The sequence below is a fragment of the Gigantopelta aegis genome, chromosome 6 (genome assembly GCF_016097555.1).
Source record: "Gigantopelta aegis isolate Gae_Host chromosome 6, Gae_host_genome, whole genome shotgun sequence".
In the NCBI taxonomy this organism is placed as follows: domain Eukaryota; kingdom Metazoa; phylum Mollusca; class Gastropoda; order Neomphalida; family Peltospiridae; genus Gigantopelta; species Gigantopelta aegis.
This window is the reverse complement of record NC_054704.1, coordinates 85,228,143-85,252,028: the sequence shown is the minus strand read 5'-3', so window position 1 is coordinate 85,252,028 and position 23,886 is coordinate 85,228,143. Positions and strand designations below refer to the sequence as shown.

At 40.5% G+C, this 23,886-nt stretch overlaps 1 protein-coding gene across 1 annotated transcript in view; it reads left to right on the top strand.

Annotated features, from left to right (window-relative positions):
- Positions 1-23,886, top strand: part of LOC121375982 (putative protocadherin beta-18) — a 46,952-nt gene that overhangs the window by 9,604 nt on the left and 13,462 nt on the right. Inside the window, exons 2-3 of the mRNA XM_041503730.1 lie at positions 7,874-8,020; positions 14,006-16,853. Coding sequence (XP_041359664.1) covers positions 14,052-16,853 — 2,802 coding nt within the window. The 5' untranslated portion in view covers positions 7,874-8,020; positions 14,006-14,051. The remainder of the gene's footprint in view (positions 1-7,873; positions 8,021-14,005; positions 16,854-23,886) is intronic.

Genomic DNA, 23,886 nt, shown 5'->3' with positions numbered 1-23,886 from the left:
TAGCTAGGGATCTTTTATATGCACCATCCACAGACATAATAACACATACCACGGCCTTTGGTATACCAGTCGTGGTGCACTGGCTGGAACGAGAAATAGCCCAATGGGCCCACCGATGGAGGACTGGGATTTAGTCCAGCAGTTAGTAACCTTGCTTTGTGTGCTAATGACTGGGATTTAGCCAGTGTTCAAATTCTTCAGCAGTTAATATTTACTAAATTATTATTATTATGTACTATACCATACAGGTTTATTTAAGAATTGACCGCAATTATTTTTTGGTTCATGCAAGTATGAACCGAAAAAACGATTTGCACACTGTATGATCCCGCGTAGAGGGTCATACAATAGTGTGCACATCGTTTTTTTGGTTCATACTTGCATGAACCAAAAAATAATTGCGGTCAAATCTTATAATTAAATTTATATACATACTTTAACAATACATAACTGAATTTATTTTGTTTAGCTTTAAATATACCTGTAGTATTGTTTGTGTAAACTTTATTGATACTTATGTCGCGTAAGAATGCGAACGTTCATTCACTATTATTTGAATCAGGTGATTTTTTTTTGTAAATGACGTCATTTCCTCTAGCTGCTGTGCATTTTTACGGATTATTTAGTTAGGCCTATATTGGAAGGAATTGTCCTATTCGTGTCTAGTTTATATTTTATGAAAGTGAATGAAGGGAACGTGTCTAACATTTATGCTGTCGGTGGAACCGTTTAATTTTCGCCAACAGCTGTTGAACATCGCTTACAAGTAAGTTACCATCTTCATAAATCAAGGCTAATATTCGTTCCTCGTATTCAGCCTTGATACATGTCGTCAAGAGTTCGTGCCACAAAATGCTTTAATTTCATTGGATGCGATGGATCTGATTGCAACGAATCGCAACGCTCCTTATAGATTCCCTTGTTATTGTAAACACGTGTCGTGTTTGTCACGATATGTTAAAAAAAAGGTTTCGGCGGTTAACTTTTGATATTGCTTTCAAGATTGTCACATGTTACTGATGCTGTGATTGGGCAGCGATGTCATCGTGTAAGGGACATAATCGGTGTTACAAATTTTCTTCCAATAGAGGGCGCTAGTAATGGATATCAGTAATCTTGACTACATGTATCATGTCATGATTAGCGAAGAGGTTTTTTTTTTTTTTTTTAATCAATGCGTATAGATCCATATGTCTACTCTGCTATAGCATTTTCCATTAATTTATCGTATACATTTTTTGTAGCTTTCACGTGTGTTTTCTTCAAAATATCTAAATATGATTGCCAGAATAATCCGGCTTGTTGCACTAAAGTAGTGCGAGTAGGCGTGGCTTAATATTTGGGGGTTCATCGAGATATGAACGGGAAAAAAGCACTTCTGGACCAATCAGATTACCGTAAAGTGTATAGACGCAAAGAAAATTTAATTATTAGTTTTTGAATGTGTCTATGTATATGTATTGCAATTAATGCATTTACTGTCAACCATCTTGTAACGTGTATATTACACTATTTTATGTATATATTCATCCTATGCCGTTGGGGCCCAGTGGTAAAACGTTCGCCTGATGCGCGATCTATTTGGGATCGATCCCCGCCAGTGGGCCATTTGGACTATTTCTCGCTCCAGCCAGTACTCCACGACTGGTACATCAAAAGCCGTGGTATGTGCTATCGTGTCTATGGGATGGCGCGTATAAAATCCGTTGCTGCTAATCGAAAAGAGTAGCCCATGAAGTGGCGACAGCGGTTTCCTCCTTCAATATGTGTGGTCCTTCACCATATGTCCGATGTCATATATCCGTTGGGCATCCGTCCGAGTGTTAATAAAGTCTTGTCTTGTCTTGTTACAACCAGTCCTCAAATAGCGGAATATCCAAACATCGTGTACGCTCATTTATAACCCGTATATAAAGGCCGTGGTATGTGCTGTTCTGTCTAATAAAAATTGTCTTTCTTACAAAAGATCTCTCGCTGTAATTTGGTAGAAGTAGCCTAGGCTTAGGATTTTCTCTTTGACATTTCTCGTCCCACCCAGTGCACCACGACTGGTATATCAAAGCCCGTGGTATGTACTATCCTGTCTATGAAAGGGTGCTTATAAAACGTCCATTGCTACTAATGGAAACTGTAGCGGGTTTCCTCTCTAAGACTATATGTCAAAATTACCAAATGTTTGACATCCAGTAGCCGATGGTTAACAAATCAGTGCTCTAGTTGTGTCGTTAAAAAACCTTTAATTTTCTCTTTGAACACTATATAGACCAGGTGTGAAAATAACCATATTAGACACCAGTTAGACTAATATGAAGTTAGTATAAACAGGCGTATAGTTGAAACAGGCGTATATCTTGCATACAATGTTATCTAAGAAGTGAAGTATCTTGATTATCACTATTCATTTCCACTATAGAATATGTGGATGTGAAAAGTAGTTTTCTCTGTTACCAGCTATGCAAAACAGACGCATTCTATACGTAAGCCCACACGAAATAAATCTATACTGCATGACCACGCGAATCGTAGATTTCTAAACAGTCTTGTACATAAGCGTACCAGACAGGGGAGCAACACCTCAAATTCAGGCAACTATTGTACAGATATTCATGCAAAATATGCTAACCTGGGAACTTTATTACCATGTATTTCCATCGTTCTACCCTCAAAATTAGCTGTAATCCATGTAAATATGCACAGTGATTCGTTTGCAACCCTATATAGCTGTTTGGTAGTAACGCTGATATGAATAAATGTTGTTATCCTTGTTCGGGAATTTTCGTTAATTCGGGCAAAAGCCGGCCTGCCCCCCCCCCCCCCCCTCCCTTTACAACCGTACAAAAATGGCAGCCCGTACGCTTATGGTCCTGTAGCGACATTTTGTTGTTTATATCGTTAAGTTTATATTACCACTCTTTACTTTGGGGGTACACAATGGGAAGTAACTTTCATTAAAGCTCAGAACAGGCAACACACTGCATGACATGGCATTCAGTTCTAGTTGCAAGAATCAAGCCTGTTTTTACACCATAATTATGGTAGTTGGACCCTTTATTTCACTGCATTCCGTTCAGATTGTTAACAAAAAGGGGAACTCTTTTTCAGAGGAACTATATTCGCTGAAATACGCGTATGACCCCACTACGGTTATTAGGTGCTCAGGATATTAACAAAGGATATTTTTGGAAAGTATATACATTTGAAAGATCTTTTGCTACTATTTAATTGTAGTGAGTTTCTTCTCGCACACTCCAAAATCACTGGTTGCTAATGTCATATGCTAGGCAACCAACAGCCATGGTTTAATATTTTCTGGAGTGTCGTTAACAAACACTCTTTACTTTCCAATACATCGTCTGCTACTTTCGATAGTGAGGCACACGTCTAACGTGTGGACGGTAAAACTATCATTGTGGAAATGAAGTCAATATTTATATTGGTGAAGTGCAGGCGGGACACGACAAGACTGTGAATTACTTTCTGCGGGACTGAGGTGCGGGCGTGAACTTTGGCCGGTGGCTATCTTTTATGTTCGGAATCAGAAGGAAACACGGCGGAGTCACGGAAGTCTATTCCAACTCTATTAACATTCCTCCAGCTGTCGTCACGGAGCTGGGTTAAAATCCATGGTCATGTCTGCGTCAGGTGTAGATGGTTGTAGGATCGATGCCCCACAGTGTACCCTCTGGGCTCTTTCCAGTATTAATCATTGGCTCTTGGCTGGTAAAGCAAAAGTAGTGGTACGTGCTGTCCTGTCAAAGACCCTTACTGGTATTCGGTAATGTGAGTAACCTGTGCCCACGACATTAGTGCTTAAAACTTTGATCCGTGTAAGCATGAGTTATTAATAGAATGGATGTGCGATATGGATAGGTGGTCATTATAGATGGTCGTTAGCATATGCTCAGTTGTACGATGATATTGCATAATAATAATGATAATGGTGATGATGATGATGATGATGATGATAATGATGTTCTTGATGATGATAATGGTGATGGTAATGATGATGATGATAATGATATTCTTGATGATGATAATGGTGATGATGATGATAATGATGTTCTTGGTGATGATAATGGTGATGGTAATGATGATGATGACGATAATGATGTTCGTGATGATGATAATGGTGATGATGATGATGATATTGATGTTCTTGGTGATGATAATGGTGATGGTAATGATGATGATGATAATGATGTTCTTGGTGATGATAATGGTGATATAGATGATGATGATAATGATGGTGATGATGATGATAATGATGTTCTTGATGATGACAATGATGGTGGTGGTGATGATGATGGTGATGATGATAATGGTGTTCTTGATGATAATAATGATGGTGGTGATGATGATGATAATGATGGTGATGATGATGATGATGATGTTAATGATAATGATGATGATGATGGTGACGACAACAGTAGTAGTAGTAGTAATATTAATAGTAGTAATACTGTTTAAAACCAAATTTTGTTTTTAAAAAAGATGGAAGAAACGCTTCCATAAAACATCATTATTTTTGCACCATCACAAATTATACCACCTCATTTCCAGCAGTAAAACATTCAAAAGAAAGTCACAATCAGAATGCGTCAATATAAATCCTTTATTGTCTGAATCCGCAGTGAAATATCAATAAGAACTCTTTTCCACTTCTCTATAATGACCATTGCATGATGGTTTATGGTTCGGGATTGGGCTCTGGAACAACTCCTGCCATAATTTCGCAATTCACAGTTAGACGGATCGACTCCTGGTCAATTTATATTTAATCTGTCCGAAATAAACTGCGCTAACCTCAGCCGATCTATCATGGTGTAGTGCCCTTTGTGACGATGTCAAAATAAAACATCTTTGGCCAAAGATCAGGGATACAATTAGCGGATGTAGCGATGACGGGGAATAAATTAAGAAGTCTGGCAAATTGTCGTGCAATTTAAAGTAGTCGGCTTACAGATTAAATGGCCGGTCCTTTGTGTTTTTTTTTGTCTGGCTGGCCGTCAGATACGCGTTTTGCCCCGTATGTCCGAAACTCATTTAACCATCTTCTCTCTGACAGGTTTTCGACCTGTGAAGAGAAACCAAATTACATTAGTGTATATAGCCAGTCTTCTTTTGTCTAATTCGTTTTAGGATAGTGAGACAGAGTGCACGGAACATTCTTCGATTACTGAACTGGTCTCTGTAGATCCAGGTCTGAATTAGAGAAAATTCTCACAATTCGTTAAATTCTTTTGGGATTCATAACACTAAAAATAACATCATATACTAGTGATTCTCAAAAAAACAAGGTGTGTGGGGAAAGGGGGGGGGGGGGGGGGGGGAGAAACTAAAATGTCCTACTTTTTGAAATTGTAAAACGGACAAGAATGTACAACACAGAATCCAGTATCGTTTTCATGATTTATTTGAAACATGGGGGCGGGACATAGTTCAGTGGTACAGCGTTCGTCTGATGCGCTTTCGGTTTAGGATCGATCCCAGTCGGTGGATCCATTGGGCTATTTCTCGTTCCAGCCAGTGCACCACGACTGGTATATCAGAAGCCGTGGTATGTGCTATCCTGTCTGTGTGATGGTGCATATAAAAGACCCCTTGCTACTAATGGAAACATGTAACGGGTTTCCTCTATAAGACTATATGTCAAAATTACCAAATGTTTGACATCCAGTAGTCAATGATTAATAAACCAATGTACTCTAGTTGTGTCGTTAAACAAAACAAACTGTATTGAAACATGGACTCCTTTAGCTAACGTAAAGATCACGTGTTGGATATTTAATACAGAAACGTGTGTTAAAGGTGTATACTCAATAACTGGCATTTAATGAATTGACGACCACATCGGTTTGCACACAATAAAACTAACCAAACTGTGACACAGTAAATTATAATATAACGTTTCTAGTTTTCTATTTGTGCTATATACAAAATCAATTAACTGCCTGTCGGTTGTGAAAACGAAATATCGGAAATAACGTGTAGTCACGTCATTTATTCTGTTTACAAATGTATTATACCAGTATACTTTTTTTTTATAGAAAATATCTCTTCGTGTATTTAAACCTATTGAAATATATAGAACAATATGACATCTTGAAAAAAAGAAAGACAACTGGGAAAACATTATTTAAATTCCTGTGATTGTTTGTAGTTATTTGCAGTTAAAAAGCTATAGCAATAGAGAAAATAACGGAAAGACAAATCAATATAAGCTCCAGAACAAGTCATATAATGTTTTAATGTTTACATTAACAAACCTCAACCAATAATTGTGTTGGGTATATTCCTATCAATGCCCCAGCCCATCTGAAATTACCCCCCCCCCCCGCACCCTCAACACAACCGTAACCCCACATATCAGACCACCTGAACCCAACCTTCAATCAACCCATCAGCCCATCTTAATTTACCCCCGTCTACCTTCAACCCCCACTTCAGTCAACCCATCATCCCACCTCAACTTACCCTGCCTACCTTCAACCCACCCTTTAGTCAACCCATCAGCCCATATCTGCCTACCCTCAACACACCCTTCACCACACCCATCAGACTACCTCAACTTACGCCCGCCTATATTCAACCCACCCTTCCACCTCAACTTACCCCGCCTATCCCCAACCCACCCTTCAGTCAACCCACTATCCCACCTCATCTTACTTCGCCTATACTTAACCCACTCTTTTGTCAACTCATCAGCCCACCTCATCTTACCCCCGCCTACCTTCTACTCACCCTTGAGTCAACCCAGCATCCCACCTCAACTTACCCCGCCTACCTTCAACCTACCCTTCAATCAACCCACCATCTCACCTCACCTTACCCCGCGTATACTTAACCAACCCTTCAGTCAACCCATCAGCCCACCTCTGCCAAACCCTCAATCCACCCTTGAACCCACCCATCAGGAAACGTCAGTTCATCACACATCTCATTAACTAGATCTTAGTCATCATGGACTACTGTTTTGTTTCGTGATCATCTGACCGGCATTCGAAACCAGACAAACTGTATTACAATCAACATCAGCTCCAAGTTAAATCTGTCACAGACGACAGGCGCACTGCACTGTCTGACTGCCACAAAATCTGACGAGAAAACAAAACGCAAAAAAAGGAGTCTATTCCTGTGAGACTTTGTTTCCGAGATTAATTGTGAGTATTTAAATTCAAAGTATGGATGAATCATTAGCGTAAAACACGTTTTAATCTAGCAGTTGGACTCTGACACGACCTAGTTTTAATCAGCGTCTGTTGAGACACTTCCTTCCTTTTTGTTCTTTTGTTGTCTTTGATCTTTTTTATTTGCGAATATCAGTACAATGACAATAGCAATAGTAAACAAAACTGGACGTAAGATTATACAGTTGCCAAAGTCTGTGTTTCGCATTCTATTATCTGTTTATTGTTAATGCCACGCAATATGATAATGCGGCTGATAATAACTTGGTTCATTCTGGTTAACTTTGTTTATACGTCCGCGACTTAATACCCGGAGTCACGCTATGATTCGTTTGGTAGGCCAAACAAACGCCGCATAGAAATGACCATTTTAATATCCATTTCACCATTCAGTTCAGAGCGCAACCGGCTTCAAATGTCTAGGGAGCTTCTTATGGGAATTTGAAAACTAATTATTTATATAAAATTGATTATCAAAAGCCACGAGTTTTTGCTTCACTGCCCACTTCGCTCTAATACCTTCTCCCTGGGGACTGTCTAGAACTAACGATGTACAACATTTCACACTGTCAGAAGCGGCCGCCTGCAAGAGTTTACTTTAAAGCGAGGACTATTTAGACAGCGTGTTATATAAAAATTCTCATACAAGAAGAGTCGCTTTGAACATCTATTATTTGTCATTACAGAAACGCTGGATCATCAGTTCCAGTGTTGACATTGCTGTCCTAATATACCCGTATGTCGTGACGTCAACAGCTGCTGCGTGCTTGGTGTTCCATATATGGAATAATCTAATTATTATGGATATTGCAACATTCTTCTTCGTGATTCAGGTACAGTAGTTTTGCTATTAATGATTAATATGGGTCTAATTACTGGACATGACATTGAGTTGGCATTATTGTAAATTGTGCATCTGAATTCATTTGTTCGGTATTAACTGAAATATTATTAAAATAGTTATTATAGGGGACTGGAATATAGACTCATTCGCATATTAAAAGTATTACTATATCAGCGGAACTATAACTGTGTAGTTAGAATTACACGAATAGTACAATTTAAAGTATTACTATATCAGCGGGACTATAACTGTGTAGTTAGAGTTACACGTGTATTGCATGGAACGATCGTTCTTCGTGGATTATTTTTGACGATACGAAAACATCCTTCACGGTATTTATCATTTTATGTCTATAATTAATAGTTGTATAGGTTTACGCGATTATGCTAATGCGACCATCTGTTATCATTTTTAACCGGACAAGGTTCATTTAGAAACATTTATGTTATATGCTTTGCGTATGTCTATTTGTTGTAGTCTTACTATTTGTAAATGCTATTTACACAAAAATGTGAGGTTTCTCATATATTAGGTGTGGGTATTAGCTCAGTGGTAGAGTGCGCGCCTTGGTGCTCTATGTAGTGAGATCGATCCCCTTCAGTGGAATCATGTTTGTAGAAACAATCACAACCTTGTATACATACTTTCGACTCGGTCATGTGTGGAGGTACGATTTTAATCACCTATAACAATTGTGTCTTTCAAATTATGAAGTTTAAAGTTTAAAGTTAAAGTTTGTGTTTTGTTTAACGATACAACAACAGCACACTGGTTTATTAATCATCAGCTATTGGATGTCAATCACTTGGTACTCTTGACTTGTCCATTAGCAGCAAAATATATTTTATATATACTTTCCCACAGACAGTACAGCACATACCACGGCCTTTGATATACCAGTCGTTGGTCCACTGAGGTGGTTTGATCCCACCACCTCAGGCGAGCGCTCTATCGACTGAGCTACATTATCGTCTAGTATGTAGGAAAATAAATATTATATCGGATTAAAAAAAGGTCTCAGGTTGCCATTTCCACCACCTCGTGTGTACTTTTTATGTCCCACACGACCACATAAGATGGTGTGTTATAGTCCCATATACCTGAGGATGAGAGAAAAAAACCTTATCTCTTATTGCTTTTCGGTAGGAATAGCCTAGGTGGCGGTAGAACGTTTCTTCTCTCAATATCTAGACAGTGTCGAAATAGCTGTATTTTATTTTCAGACACCGACTAGTCACAGTTTAAAATTTTGCCGAGGTATCGTGACACCGTGCAGTATAAACTCTCTGGTAGCTCATATGTGTCTCCTAGTGTGGTATAGTGTAACTAACTAGTTTGAGCCTGCCCAGGACGGGGAAATGACGAACGTGACAGCTGTGGTGGCAGTACTCATGACGGGCGCCATAGGTGGGGCAGGATGATGTGCTCATCTTTCGCCAACACCTGGTATAATTACTGTTTTGACAGTGATTCATGAGTGCATGCCATCACAGCTGTATTTATTCCAATAAGCTCTGTCCTGTGCTAGTTTTGATTTAGTAACCAAATCTGGGAGTGGCAGTCCTCTTTGAGCGTTGCAGAAAGGATGAGTGACTGTCCTCCTATAGACGAGGCACTACATAGAGATTCGTGGAATCTCTCCTGAGCAGGTTGTCTCTCATCTTAGTTATTCGGGTGCACAATATTTTAAAATCTTAGGCCCATTCGACTATTTTAGTTCTAGGCTATACACCACGACTGGCAAATCAACACTGTTTTGCCAAATGCCCATTCGACTTCATGTTGTAGAGATATGGTCTTGATCGTGGATAACGGTTTTGTCGTTCAGATATATTGTAAAGAGCATGTTCATCTCTTCCTCGCTGTTTGTTATTAGCAGCAAATATATTTTACATATACCTTTTCCAAACACACTAGTCATATAGTATAGCCCAGTGATGGATTGATCTTACGACCTATCGCTTCACAAGCGGAAGCACCACCACCGTTAGACTGCACGCTGTGGGGGCTGTTAGTTCAATTCACATCAAGGACAGACTTGTTTTGATCTCATCTACCAAGGGATCTTAATGAAATTCAGCGATGCGGAACAAACCATAAAATTAAATAAAATCGATCGCATGATAATTAGGAGCATGCGCTGTAACACATGACTTTTGAGTGTCAGTCCTAGTCGAGGTGGAGTGGGGTTCTTTGTGGTCCTTTGTGGTCCAGAGATACAGTTCGTTGTCACGTCCTTTCCTCCTATGGTTTCAGGAAGTCATGATCAATGGTGATTAGCGAAACCATTATCTCCTGGGGTGTAAATATCAGCAACTAATAACTCAAGACACTTCTTAATCCCTGTATGATCATTGCGGATGTCATCAATGGTCCATCGAGGGAAATCATGAAAACATCTTTCAGTCGACGATTTGAAGGAAATCCAATATGCCCACTGCTCGTTGTCTTATTGTCTAACAGGGACCGGACCTACGGTTCGGGTAGCAGCACAAATGGGGAATTAATTTGATACTATTTTTGCTATTTGCCATGATGTGAGTGATTGCTGGGAATAACTCGTTATAGCTACACGACGGAATGTCCAATTGGCCAAAGGGCCCAGTAACAATTAAAACGGATTATAAATAGATAGCTTTCTACAAGAGTAGCTTTCCATCATCATCATCACCAAAGACGTTTCTTTCTTGATTATTTTTCTATAGATCCTTAGCAACATGTTTACTAATTTTATACGAAGAGCAGCACAATGGATGGAAAAACTAACTTAATATTCGACCATTTGATAACAAATCATAATAACGTGTTTTTTACCTTAATTTTGTTAGTTTTCTTTGTTTTTCGTTTCATTTTACTTTTGTTTTATTCTGATGTAATTGTTAGGGGAATCACATGTTAAATAAATCATATTTAACACAGCACACTAATAAGACGCTGTATGCATTGCAGGGAAGCAATATGTCTTCAATTATTGTCTTGTGACCTTATGTGACCAAGGGATGGGACGTAGCCCAGTCGTAAAGCGCTCGCTTGGTGCGCCGTCGGTTTGGAATCAATCCCCGTCGGTGGTCCCATTGGGCTATTTCTCGTTCCAGCCAGTGCACCACAACTGCTATATCAAAGGCCGTGGTATGTGTTATTATGTCTGTGGATGGTGCATATAAAAGATCCCTAGCTACTGATTGAAAAATGTAGCGGGTTTCCACTCTAAGACTATATGTCAAAATCACCAAATGTTTGACATCCAATAGCCAATGATTAATAAATCAATATGCTCTAGTGGTGTCGTTAAACAAAACACATTTTATGTGACCAACCCATTGCTATCTCTTTATCTGATTGACGTCATATATGTAGACCCGTGTTGTCAAGTCTAACCATATGTTCCACAGCAGTTTCTCGTTTGGGCTACTTCTGTCTTACAAATGCAGGTATTAGAGTAAATACTACATCACATATGACAATCATATTATAGGGAATGCGTTGTTGGATTTTTTATTTTTCTTTGACCGCGGTTCCGAGTTTGAGAACTTAATTTTCTGTGACAAGACACGAAACATTCATAATCAATAATCGGGCAACAAACGCGTCATTATTCCAACATAATTTCTGCCTATGTGTCGTTATTGCCTCATTATTATTTCATGTTTCATGACGGTGCATTTAGTTTGTAGCAACAATTACATATTTTATGAACTGCTTTGGCGGTTTGATAATAATCAATAGTGAACCGTAACATACGCAAACAATCGTTTTCTTTTGTTTTCTCTGAAACAATATTGTTTTTGTTCGTGTAAATTATGCATTGAATATGTAACCCGTGCATATAGGAAAAAGAAAGAAGTGTTTTATTTAACGACGCACTCAACACATTTTATTTACGGTTATATGACGTCAGACATATGGTTCAGGACCACACAGATTTTGAGAGGAAACCCGCTGTCGCCACTACATGGGATACTCTTCCGATTGGCAGCAAGGGATCTTTTATTTGCGCTTCCCACAGGCAGGATAGCACAAACCATGGCCTTTGTTGAACCATTTATGGATCACTGGTCGGTGCAAGTGGTTTACACCTACCCATTGAGCCTTACGGAGCACTCACTCAGGGTTTGGAGTCGGTATCTGGATTAAAAATCCCATGCCTCGACTGGGATCCGAACCCAGTACCTACCAGCCTGTAGACCGATGGCCTGCCACGACGCCACCGAGGCCGGTCCGTGCATATAGGTGTCATGATTGATCGTGCTTGATTGACATACCTACACTTGCAATAAATATATAACACTTTGTTATGGTAGTAGATTAACAAATACACCTAGAAATTGCGAAATAGAGCGAAATATTATCTGTCTATGTCTGTCTCTCTGTCTGTCTGTCTGTCTGTCTGTCTCTCTCTCTCTCTCTCTCTCTCTCTCTCTCTCTCTCTCTCTCTCTCTCTCTCTCTCTCTCTCTCTCTCTCTCTCTCTCTCTCTCTCTCTCTCTCTCTCTCTCTCTCTCTTTCTGCCTGTTAGTTCGTAAATTGCCATTCCTCACTTCATTCATACATTCGTTCACTCATTCATTCATTCATTCTTTCTTTCAGTTATCCATTCGTTCGCTCACTCATTCGTTCATTCATTCATTCATTCAATCAATCAGTAATTCAGCCAGTATGTCCATTCATTCATTCATTCATACATTCATTCAATCCATTCAGTCAGTTCATCCATCCATCCATCCATCCATCCATCCATCCATCCATCTGTTTATTCAGTCAGTCAGTTAGTCATCCAGTACACTCATTAATCCATTCATTCATTATTTCTTTTCATTCATCCAGTCAGTCAGGCTGCCAAGCAGACAGTCAGTCAACCAACCAACACAAGCACCTACATGCTCGCCTACCTTCCTGCCAATTCGAACTGTCATACAGACATCATTCTTTGAAACTTTGGTTCCTAGTAGATTGATAACTATGAGATATTGCTAGAGAACATATAATAATTATTTTCTTTCTGCTTGTATCTAGATGACGATGGCTACATGACGGTCCTCCACCTGTGAACCAAATAACGATGGCCGTTCGTCCTGTTGTGTGCTGGAATCCTAAGCTGATATTCCTAGAGTACTTATAATAAATATTTCCTTTCTGCTTGTATCTAGATGACGATGTCAACATATTTACAATAAAATAATACATTGTACACATTGCGGGGAATGGTGAGGTCTACAGGATAGACCTTTTAAAAGTTATCACAGTCGATAGTAAAATACAGTAATGAAATAAATACATAAATAAAAACATACTCATAAATCAAGGTTGTCTGTTCTATGTGTGGTAGCAGTTATCAAGTATTTACACAGTTTAATTAACTCTCTTGAGTTATCGGTGGACAGTAGTTGTGTTAATTTCAGAGTTGATGGTTTATTATAATAATAAGTTTTAATATATTTATCTCTTATAGTATAGTAGAACGGACAAACTAGAGCAAAGTGATATTAGCTTTCTAGTACATTCATGTTGCAGAGATTACATATCCTATTACTTCTATCGATATGCTGGTATCTGCCCGTTTCTATGGAGAGAATATGTGCAGAAAGTCTAAATTTACTCAAAATACGTTTATATTTCAGGGCGATAGGTTTCTGAAGGTAAGGTTGTAGACAAAAATTATTAACAATGAATTTGTATAGGAGACACTTTGGAGAATTATTAAATACAGCAAACATAGCCTGAATAAATTGATCTGTCATTCTCTACTTAGTGAAGATGGACTTCCTCCCTGCTGTGTGCTGGAATCCCCAGCGAATACTGCTAGACTACATGTAATAATCATTTCCTTTCTGTTTGTATCTAGATGACGATGTCTGCATGACGGTCAACCACTTGTGAACCCAGTGAAGATGGATTTCCTCCCTGCTGTGTCCTGGAACGTTCAGCAAATATTCCTAGAGTACATATAATAATTATTTCCTTTCTACTTGTGTCTAGATGACGATGTCTACATGACTGTCAACCACTTGTGAACCCAGAGAAGATGGATTTCCGACCTGCTGTGTCCTGGAATGCTCAGCGGATTCTGCTCCTCCTGGTCTTTAACATCGCCTTGTACCACATCGTGTCTTCTAAACAGGACGACCTCGTGTTCCGCCTGGTCGAGGAGCAGCCGGCGGGGACGTTTGTCGGCAGCGTGTCCAACTCCAGCGGCATCGTGCACGCCGTCTCCGGGGACGTGTTCCGGAGCCTCGTCTACACCTTCCTCAATCCCAACACCCTGGAGACGGCGTCCATGTTCAGCATCAACAAGCGGAACGGAGCCGTGTACACCACGTCGAAAATCGACAGGGAGAGAATCTGCGACCTGTCTCTCGTCTGTGAGAAACAGTTCGACGTCATGGTGCAGTCCAACGTCAGCTCCTACCTGAAGATCCTGTCCGTGAAGGTCGTCATAGACGACATCAACGACAACCAGCCAATATTCCAGCCCTCCGAGGTGACCAAGTATGTCGTGGAGTCGGACATACTCAACAGAAAGCTTTCCATCCACAGCGCTCACGATATGGACACCGGTGCTGGGAATGGCGTGAAGACTTACAGAATAATGTCACACACCAACATGTTTGACACAGAGGTAGAGAACAAGCTGGACGGTAGTTCGGATCTAAAGATTGTCATTCTGAAGCCTCTGGACAGAGAAAAGCAAGACAAATACACGTTTAAAATCGAAGCCAGCGACGGCGGCTCACCTCGTAGGACGGGGACTTTAACAGTCCATGTCAAGGTTAAGGATTACAATGATAATGCTCCAGTGTTCACACAAACCGAATACAATTTCAGTGCTGCGGAGACCCTACCGCTGAATTCTGTTATTGGGCAGATCTCTGCCAGTGACGTGGATATGGGAAGGAATGCTCAAACGTTTTACAGATACAGCTCTGTCCGACCGTCCAAGCTGGACGAATTGTTTTCTTTGGACGAGTATTCTGGAGAGCTGCGTGTTATGTCGCCTCTGCAATATGAGTCGGGTCAGATATATGAAACGGTTGTTGAGGCCGTTGATAGAGGAGTACCCCCACTGACATCTCAAGCCAAGGTGTTTATTCGTGTGTTAGATGTAGGGAACACTCCTCCCAAAGTGAACCTGGTGCTCAAGAAAACGGTTTACAGTGACACGATACTCCTCTCTGAAGGATCGCCAATTGACACTTTCGTTGGCCATGTTAAAGTGGAGGATAATGATTCTGGTCTCAATGGTATTGTTTCGTGTACGATTTACAGCACGCACTTCTCGTTAAATGAGCTGGAAGGGAAGGGATACGCTATCCTGGTGAGTAGACAACTCGACAGGGAGGTGATTCAGCAGCACAACGTCACCGTTGTTTGTTACGATTCCGGAAGCCCCAGTCTGAAATCGTCTGTCTCCTTTCTTGTTATCGTCACGGACATTAACGACAACAATCCCGTCTTCTCCAGACCCGTTTACTACACTCGTCTGGCTGAAAACGCACCTGTCAATCAATTCATCGTCAAGGTGTCGGCTCAAGACGACGATTTGGGAGTAAATGGAGACATCAGTTATAGATTAAACATGGACGCTGGGTCTATGTTTACTATAAGTTCTGTTACTGGTATAATAAAATCCAATGCAGTGTTTGACCGTGAAACCATATCAGAAATGAAATTTATTGTCAAGGCTGTTGATCATGGCACCAACCCCAATACTGGCACAGCTACTGTCATCGTTATAATTGCTGACAGGAATGATAGAGTTCCAGAGTTTGTTAACAAACAGCAAACGATACGAGTTCCTGAACTGACTCCTCCTGGAACAAATGTTGGGAAGCTATCAGCTACCGACGAAGACAAAGGGAGGAACGCCGAGATGGAATTTATGTTAGACAATCCCGGTGTTGATATTCCATTCGTTGTCTTCTCTAATGGAGTGATCAAAACAAACAGAGTGATCCTGATTGAGAATGCTACCGAATACTTGCTGAAGGTGGTCGTGTTTGACAAAGGCAGACCACCTCTTAGTTCGTATGGCAATGTTACAATTATCATCACTGAGGTGAACAAGAACTCCCCCGTCATTGTGTTTCCCACCCATCCCACCTACTCAGTTCGAATCACCACAGACGCTGAAGTTGGATCTAACCTTTCCCGTATTGTTGCAACTGACAAAGACGATGGTCCAAACGGTAAACTGACATACGGCATCGCAGACGGAAATGAAGGCAACTTGTTTGGACTAGACAACTCTACGGGCGTGCTTTACATTCAGAGAAGGATTACCTTGGAGGATGAGAAGCGGTACAAGCTCACGATATCGGTGCACGATGGCGGGAAACCGGAACGAGAAGCAAGGACTGAAGTGTACATCATCCTGGAGCCGGCGGTCATCCCGAAAGTGTTACACACGGGAGCACCAGGCACTGCTCCAGGCAATGGTACAGCCGGGGCGAGCTCGGAGCTGCTGCCTGGAGCTCACAACTTCATGGTTATCGCTGGCATCGTCGCTGGCGTTACAATAGTTGCCATCGTCATCATCGTGTCCGTGATCGTCCTCATCAGAAGGACCGATAACCGGAGGCGGCCCGTGGAGATGGTGAAGACAGGGGTGCAGGAAGAAGGGGACACGCCAGACGAACCACACAGAGTGTGGGTGGATGTAAGTCCCGAGGACATCAAGGCTGGGTTCGGCGAAAAGAGGGTGGAACGCAACAGAAGACCCCCGGAGAAGAAACTGCAGTTTGAACCAGACAGCAATGCGTCCGATTCCTTTCTAAAGAAGACAGACGTAAACAATTTTGGGAAACAGGAGTTTTTAACATTTAAAATGGTAAGTTTTCGTTATTCTACATTGTTCGATTTAGTTTGTAACTCATGTAAGGTCAGCACACTCTATGGCACACATTCGCCGATGGATTTTGTTTGTTTGTTGTTGTTGTTTTCTCTCTTAAGCTGAGGTACCACAAACCATTCCTTCCATTTCTTCCTTCTTTGTTTTATTTATGCTTACATTAACTCGAACAGAATTTATATATGTAAACTTCTATCGTGAATATTTGTTTTAAACTAAGCTTTGTATTCTTCAGAATATTAGACATTACATTAAAAATCGAGAAAAGGTAGGGTTTTTTTGTTGATCAAAGGTTTTAGACTGCCGTGTTAGTTGGTTCAGCTAGTATGAATGCTACAGATTTACTGAAGCTATTTTAATATTTGGATCATTAATATTTATTGGTGAAAATAAAAATGACACTTCCTCAAACACGCAACCGCATGACACATCGTGTATTAACAATTGTTTATCATGCTGACACCCTCGCGGGCTTAAGATCAATACATGTGATCAAATGGTGATTGCGCCACCGAACTAACCGTCTAACACAGTGCAAATATTTAACACTTTAAACAGGTATCAAATGCGACGGCCTTCACATTAATAAGCCTGACAACAGAATAGCCTGGAAAGCCATGGATGTACACTAGAAAGCATGACGTTCAGTATGGCTGGGTTGTTTATCCATTAAAACCTAGCTTAATTGCGAATCTGTCTCGTGTCGTGACAGCGATCAATAAACATCGGTAACAGTGATTAACGGTAAACGTGCTCTAACTGGAAATCGACTAACGGTTTACCATATTAATATATTCTTAATGAAGTCTTTATACTCTTCCTGGAGAACACCTGCGACTCGAGGGACACACGTCCCATCGTTTAACCCGGATCGGGTGGACGTCTGGATAATGTGTCGACGACACGGTTGTAATGAGAGGTAAAACACTGATCAAGGACAGGAGTATAATGATAGCTAAACCATGGTATTAAAGTCCTCTTATGACAATGGGCACTACTTCTGGTTGAACTTGTAGTCTCTTAGAATAATTTATTCATTTTTGAACTTGGTTAAGCTAATGTCTGTAGAATCTGAACGACAGACCCATGACGGTTAAATACTATGTTGGCGTGACTCTTAGTTCAGAGCCAAAATTGTAATGTCATTAAGGTGTTTTAAACACGTTACAGAAATAATAAAAAAGATATCCTAGTAAATAGTTATGATAAATTACAATACAAAACTCTTTGAATAAGATCGAACGTAAATATTTACTGGTCCCCAAATACTATTTCAGAAAGTTGAGTCGTGAACTGCGGGACGGATCTCTAGATGATTATATACTATTTGACACGATTATTTCAGCCACGAAACTACGTTTTTGCCGATACAGTACAATACAATACAATACTTTATTATCCTAAAAATAATTTTGTCTTACATAAAAAAAAAACATGGCGGCAAACTGAACCAAGTACCTTTAACAAAAACCAGGTTGTAAGTTGACCAAGTGCCTTTAACAAAAAACATATTATAAGTTGACCAAGTGATTTTAACAAAAACCTGTTGCTAGAGAACTAAGTGTCTTTAACAAAAATGGGAGCAAGTGTCTTTAACAAAAACATGTAAGGAGACTAAGCACCTTTTAAAAATAAACATGTTGCAATGAGAACAAGTACCTTTAACAAAAACATGTTGTGAGGAAACAAATATCTTTAACAAAACATGTTGCAATGAGAACAAGTACCTTTAACAAAAACATGTTGCAAGAACAAGTACCTTTAACAAAAACATGTTGCCATAATAACAAGTGCCTTTAACAAAAACATGTTGTAAGAAGAACTAGTACCTTTAAAAAAACATGTTGCAAGGAGAACAAGTACCTTTAACAAAACGTCCCCGTGGCTGATACACGTCTAAACTAATCAGCACTCGCAGACAACGTAAATGCCATGTACTGTAACTGTTATGACATTTTCAGTATTGTTTTCAAACTAAATCCCAGATAAAAACTGATGCGATATCGAACATCTGAATTCCTGCTAAATATATAACAGCAGCAATTTTCGTTAACAATGATTTGTGAATTAATGTATACATTTTACATGTGACGATATTATCTTAACAAAAAACCTTCTCTTTTTTTTTTTTGCCAGAAATAATATACCAATACAATAAAATACAATACTTTATTACCTTAGAAAGACATATTCCTTACATCAAAAAAGCCATGACAGCAAAGTCAACAAAGTCTCTTAAAAAAACAAACATGATGAAAGTGGACCAAGTGATTTAACAAAAATCATGTTGTAAAGAGAACAAGTAACTTTAACCAAAAAACAAAACAAAAACAACAACCCCCCCAACAACCCCCCCCCCACCCCCCCCCCCCCCCAAAAAAAAAAAAAAAAACACCCAATGTGGTAAAGGGTCTAATGTACCTTTAACAAAACATGTTGCAAGGAGAACAAGTACCTTTAACAAAACGTCCCTGTGGCTGATACACGTCTAGACTAATACGCAGTCGCAGACGACCTAAATGCCATGTATTATGACGTGTTCGGTATTATTTTAAAACTAAATCCCAGATGCCGTGCTACTGCATCTGAATTCCCTAGCCCTGCTAAATATATAACATTATAACAGCAATTTTCTTTAATAATGATTTGTAAATTAATGTATACATCATAGAGTTAGTCATAAACAATTATCCCCTGGTTACGACTGTTTTTTTTTTTAACACAGTAAAATGTTAGAATTATATGATACGCATGAAGGGAAGGCTTGTTTCACCACACCTCAATCCTCTTTTGGACGGAGTAAGAAGGATAAACTATCCACTAAAGCCTCGGGAGTGGCTGTCCTATAGACGAGGTACTAGATAGAGATTCATGAAATCAACCACTATTTGACAAATGCCCATTCGACTCTGTATTGTGCAGAGATGCGAACATTTAGCACATACAGGAAAATACATATCAGTCGTCAATGAAACAAATAACTAAACTATTTTAATAATAATAATAATAATAATAATAATAGTAATAATAATAATAATAGTTGTTGTGACACGTAATTTGGAAAAAAATCTAATTACACTGGGAAAACCCCACCTCAAACAACCAAAACAACAACAACAACAACAACAACCAAACAAAAATAAAAAAGAACTCAATCTATGGTTACTGACCCCCTTTTTGAAAACCGACCATAAATTCGAACATGATGTGTTCAGCTGCAAGAGGCGCGCTGTGTAAAGGGAGAGATCAGTCATCACATTTGTACCCCTCCCCCCCCACCCCCCTTCAGAAATCCTGCATCCGCGCCTGCTGATTAACACCATACGGTCCCGTGGCTTGCCTATGACATATCAGGAATATGGACGGAATGGTATATTATTCTGTTCAAGGTTTCAATCATGTCAAGTCGTAATTCAAGAAATCATATTTCAGAAAAGAGGTCAAACTACAATGATGATCTAAAACAATTTCGTGTTTATACCCAAAGCTCCTGAAAAAGCTTTTATATACATGTATTGACGGCGAGTAGCTCATCAAAGAATAACTGTTTGCCCTTCCTCTTTGTCCTGGACGTCCGAGGATTTCTGTTTGCTGATGCTCTGGAACCGGATGCAGCTCACTCGAAGACCGTCTAGCTGCATGCTGTACAAACGACCGTGGATCAGTCTAATTTGATAAACGTCTTTCTGTTGTTGTTAAAGGTCGTGACATCACATCACATGACTGACTGTTTCGGTTATTCTTCAAACCAAAGAGTCTGGAATATAACACAATATACATCGTAGCTATTACATGTATGGTATAACAGTATATAGACTTCTTGATGTTTGCTGGAGGTGCGATGCTGTTGCCATCGATTTAACGTCTAGTGGGTTATCTCCCAATATTACTTTTTCCCATTGCTGTCTTGCCATGTTTTGTTCAGATTCCTGATATTTATATATCTAAAATTTCTAGTTGATTGAACATTGACAAAAGAAACTGGTTTGCTTAAGGCTGTGGTAAATAAGACTAATTTTTTTGTCAGGTGACGGTCGGGCTGAAGGCTGTGGTAAATAAGACTCATTCTTTGTCAGGTGAAATTCGGGCTGAAGGTTGTGGTAAATAAGACTCATTCTTTGTCAGGTGACGGTCGGGCTGAAGGCTGTGGTAAATAAGACTCATTCTTTGTCAGGTGAAATTCGGGCTGAAGGTTGTGGTAAATAAGACTCATTCTTTGTCAGGTGAAATTCGGGCTGAAGGTTGTGGTAAAGAAGACTCATTCTTTGTCAGGTGAAGGTCGGGCTGAAGGCTGTGGTAAATAAGACTCATTCTTTGCCAAGTGAAGGTGGGGCTGAAGGCCGTGGAAAATAAGACTCGTTTTTTGTCAGGTGAAGGTCGGGCTGAAGGCCGTGGCAAATAAGACTCGTCCTTTGTCAGGTGAAGGTCGGGCTGAAGGCTGTGGTAAATAAGACTCGTTCTTTGTCAGGTGAAGGTCGGGCTGAAGGCTGTGGTAAATAAGACTCATTTTTTGTCAGGTGACGGTCGGGCTGAAGGCTGTGGTAAATAAGACTCATTCTTTGTCAGATGAAATTCGGGCTGAAGGTTGTGGTAAATAAGACTCATTCTTTGTCAGGTGAAATTCGGGCTGAAGGTTGTGGTAAAGAAGACTCATTCTTTGTCAGGTGAAGGTCGGGCTGAAGGCTGTGGTAAATAAGACTCATTCTTTGTCAAGTGAAGGTGGGGCTGAAGGCCGTGGCAAATAAGACTCGTCCTTTGTCAGGTGAAGGTCGGGCTGAAGGCCGTGGCAAATAAGACTCGTCCTTTGTCAGGTGAAGGTCGGGCTGAAGGCTGTGGTAAATAAGACTCGTTTTTTGTCAGGTGAAGGTCGGGCTGAAGGCTGTGATAAATAAGACTCGTTCTTTGTCAGGTGAAGGTCGGGCTGAAGGCTGTGGTAAATAAGACTCATTTTTTGTCAGGTGACGGTCGGGCTGAAGGCTGTGGTAAATAAGACTCATTCTTTGTCAGGTGAAATTCGGGCTGAAGGTTGTGGTAAATAAGACTCATTCTTTGTCAGGTGACGGTCGGGCTGAAGGCTGTGGTAAATAAGACTCATTCTTTGTCAGGTGAAATTCGGGCTGAAGGTTGTGGTAAATAAGACTCATTCTTTGTCAGGTGAAATTCGGGCTGAAGGTTGTGGTAAAGAAGACTCATTCTTTGTCAGGTGAAGGTCGGGCTGAAGGCTGTGGTAAATAAGACTCATTCTTTGTCAAGTGAAGGTGGGGCTGAAGGCCGTGGTAAATAAGACTCGTTTTTTGTCAGGTGAAGGTCGGGCTGAAGGCTGTGATAAATAAGACTCGTTCTTTGTCAGGTGAAGGTCGGGCTGAAGGCTGTGGTAAATAAGACTCATTTTTTGTCAGGTGACGGTCGGGCTGAAGGCTGTGGTAAATAAGACTCATTCTTTGTCAGGTGAAATTCGGGCTGAAGGTTGTGGTAAATAAGACTCATTCTTTGTCAGGTGACGGTCGGGCTGAAGGCTGTGGTAAATAAGACTCATTCTTTGTCAGGTGAAATTCGGGCTGAAGGTTGTGGTAAATAAGACTCATTCTTTGTCAGGTGAAATTCGGGCTGAAAGTTGTGGTAAAGAAGACTCATTCTTTGTCAGGTGAAGGTCGGGCTGAAGGCTGTGGTAAATAAGACTCATTCTTTGTCAAGTGAAGGTGGGGCTGAAGGCCGTGGTAAATAAGACTCTTTTTTTTGTCAGGTGAAGGTCGGGCTGAAGGCCGTGGCAAATAAGACTCGTCCTTTGTCAGGTGAAGGTCGGGCTGAAGGCTGTGGTAAATAAGACTCGTTTTTTGTCAGGTGAAGGTCGGGCTGAAGGCTGTGATAAATAAGACTCGTTCTTTGTCAGGTGAAGGTCGGGCTGAAGGCTGTGGTAAATAAGACTCATTTTTTGTCAGGTGACGGTCGGGCTGAATGCTGTGGTAAATAAGACTCATTCTTTGTCAGGTGAAATTCGGGCTGAAGGTTGTGGTAAATAAGACTCATTCTTTGTCAGGTGACGGTCGGGCTGAAGGCTGTGGTAAATAAGACTCATTCTTTGTCAGGTGAAATTCGGGCTGAAGGTTGTGGTAAATAAGACTCATTCTTTGTCAGGTGAAATTCGGGCTGAAGGTTGTGGTAAAGAAGACTCATTCTTTGTCAGGTGAAGGTGGGGCTGAAGGCCGTGGTAAATAAGACTCTTTTTTTGTCAGGTGAAGGTCGGGCTGAAGGCCGTGGCAAATAAGACTCGTCCTTTGTCAGGTGAAGGTCGGGCTGAAGGCTGTGGTAAATAAGACTCGTTTTTTGTCAGGTGAAGGTCGGGCTGAAGGCTGTGATAAATAAGACTCATTCTTTGTCAGGTGAAGGTCGGGCTGAAGGATGTGTTAAATAAGACTCATTCTTTGCCAGGTGATGGTAGGGCTGAAGGCTGTGGTAAATAAGACTCATTCTTTGTCAGGTGAAGGTCGGGCTGAAGGCTGTGGTAAATAGGACTCATTCTTTGCCAGGTGACGGTAGGGCTGAAGGCTGTGGTAAATAAAACCCATTCTTTGCCAGGTGACGGTAGGGCTGAAGGCTGTGGTAAATAAGACTCATTCTTTGTCAGGTGAAGGTCGGGCTGAAGGCTGTGGTAAATAAGACTCATTCCTTGTCAGGTGAAGGTTGGGCTGAAGGCTGTGGTAAATAAGACTCATTCCTTGTAATATAAAGGTCGGGCTGAAGGCTATGGTAAATAAGACTCATTCTTTGTCAGGTGAAGGTCGGGCTGAAGGCTGTGGTAAATAAGACTCATTCTTTGTCACGTGAAGGTCGGGCTGAAGACTGTGGTAAATAAGGCTCATTCTTTGCCAGGTGACGGTAGGGCTGAAGACTGTGGCACATAAGACTCGTTCTTTATCAGGAGAAGGTCGGGCTGAAGGCTGTGGTAAATAAGACTCATTCTTTGTCAGGTGAAGGCTGTGGTAAATAAGACTCATTCTTTGCCAGGTGACGG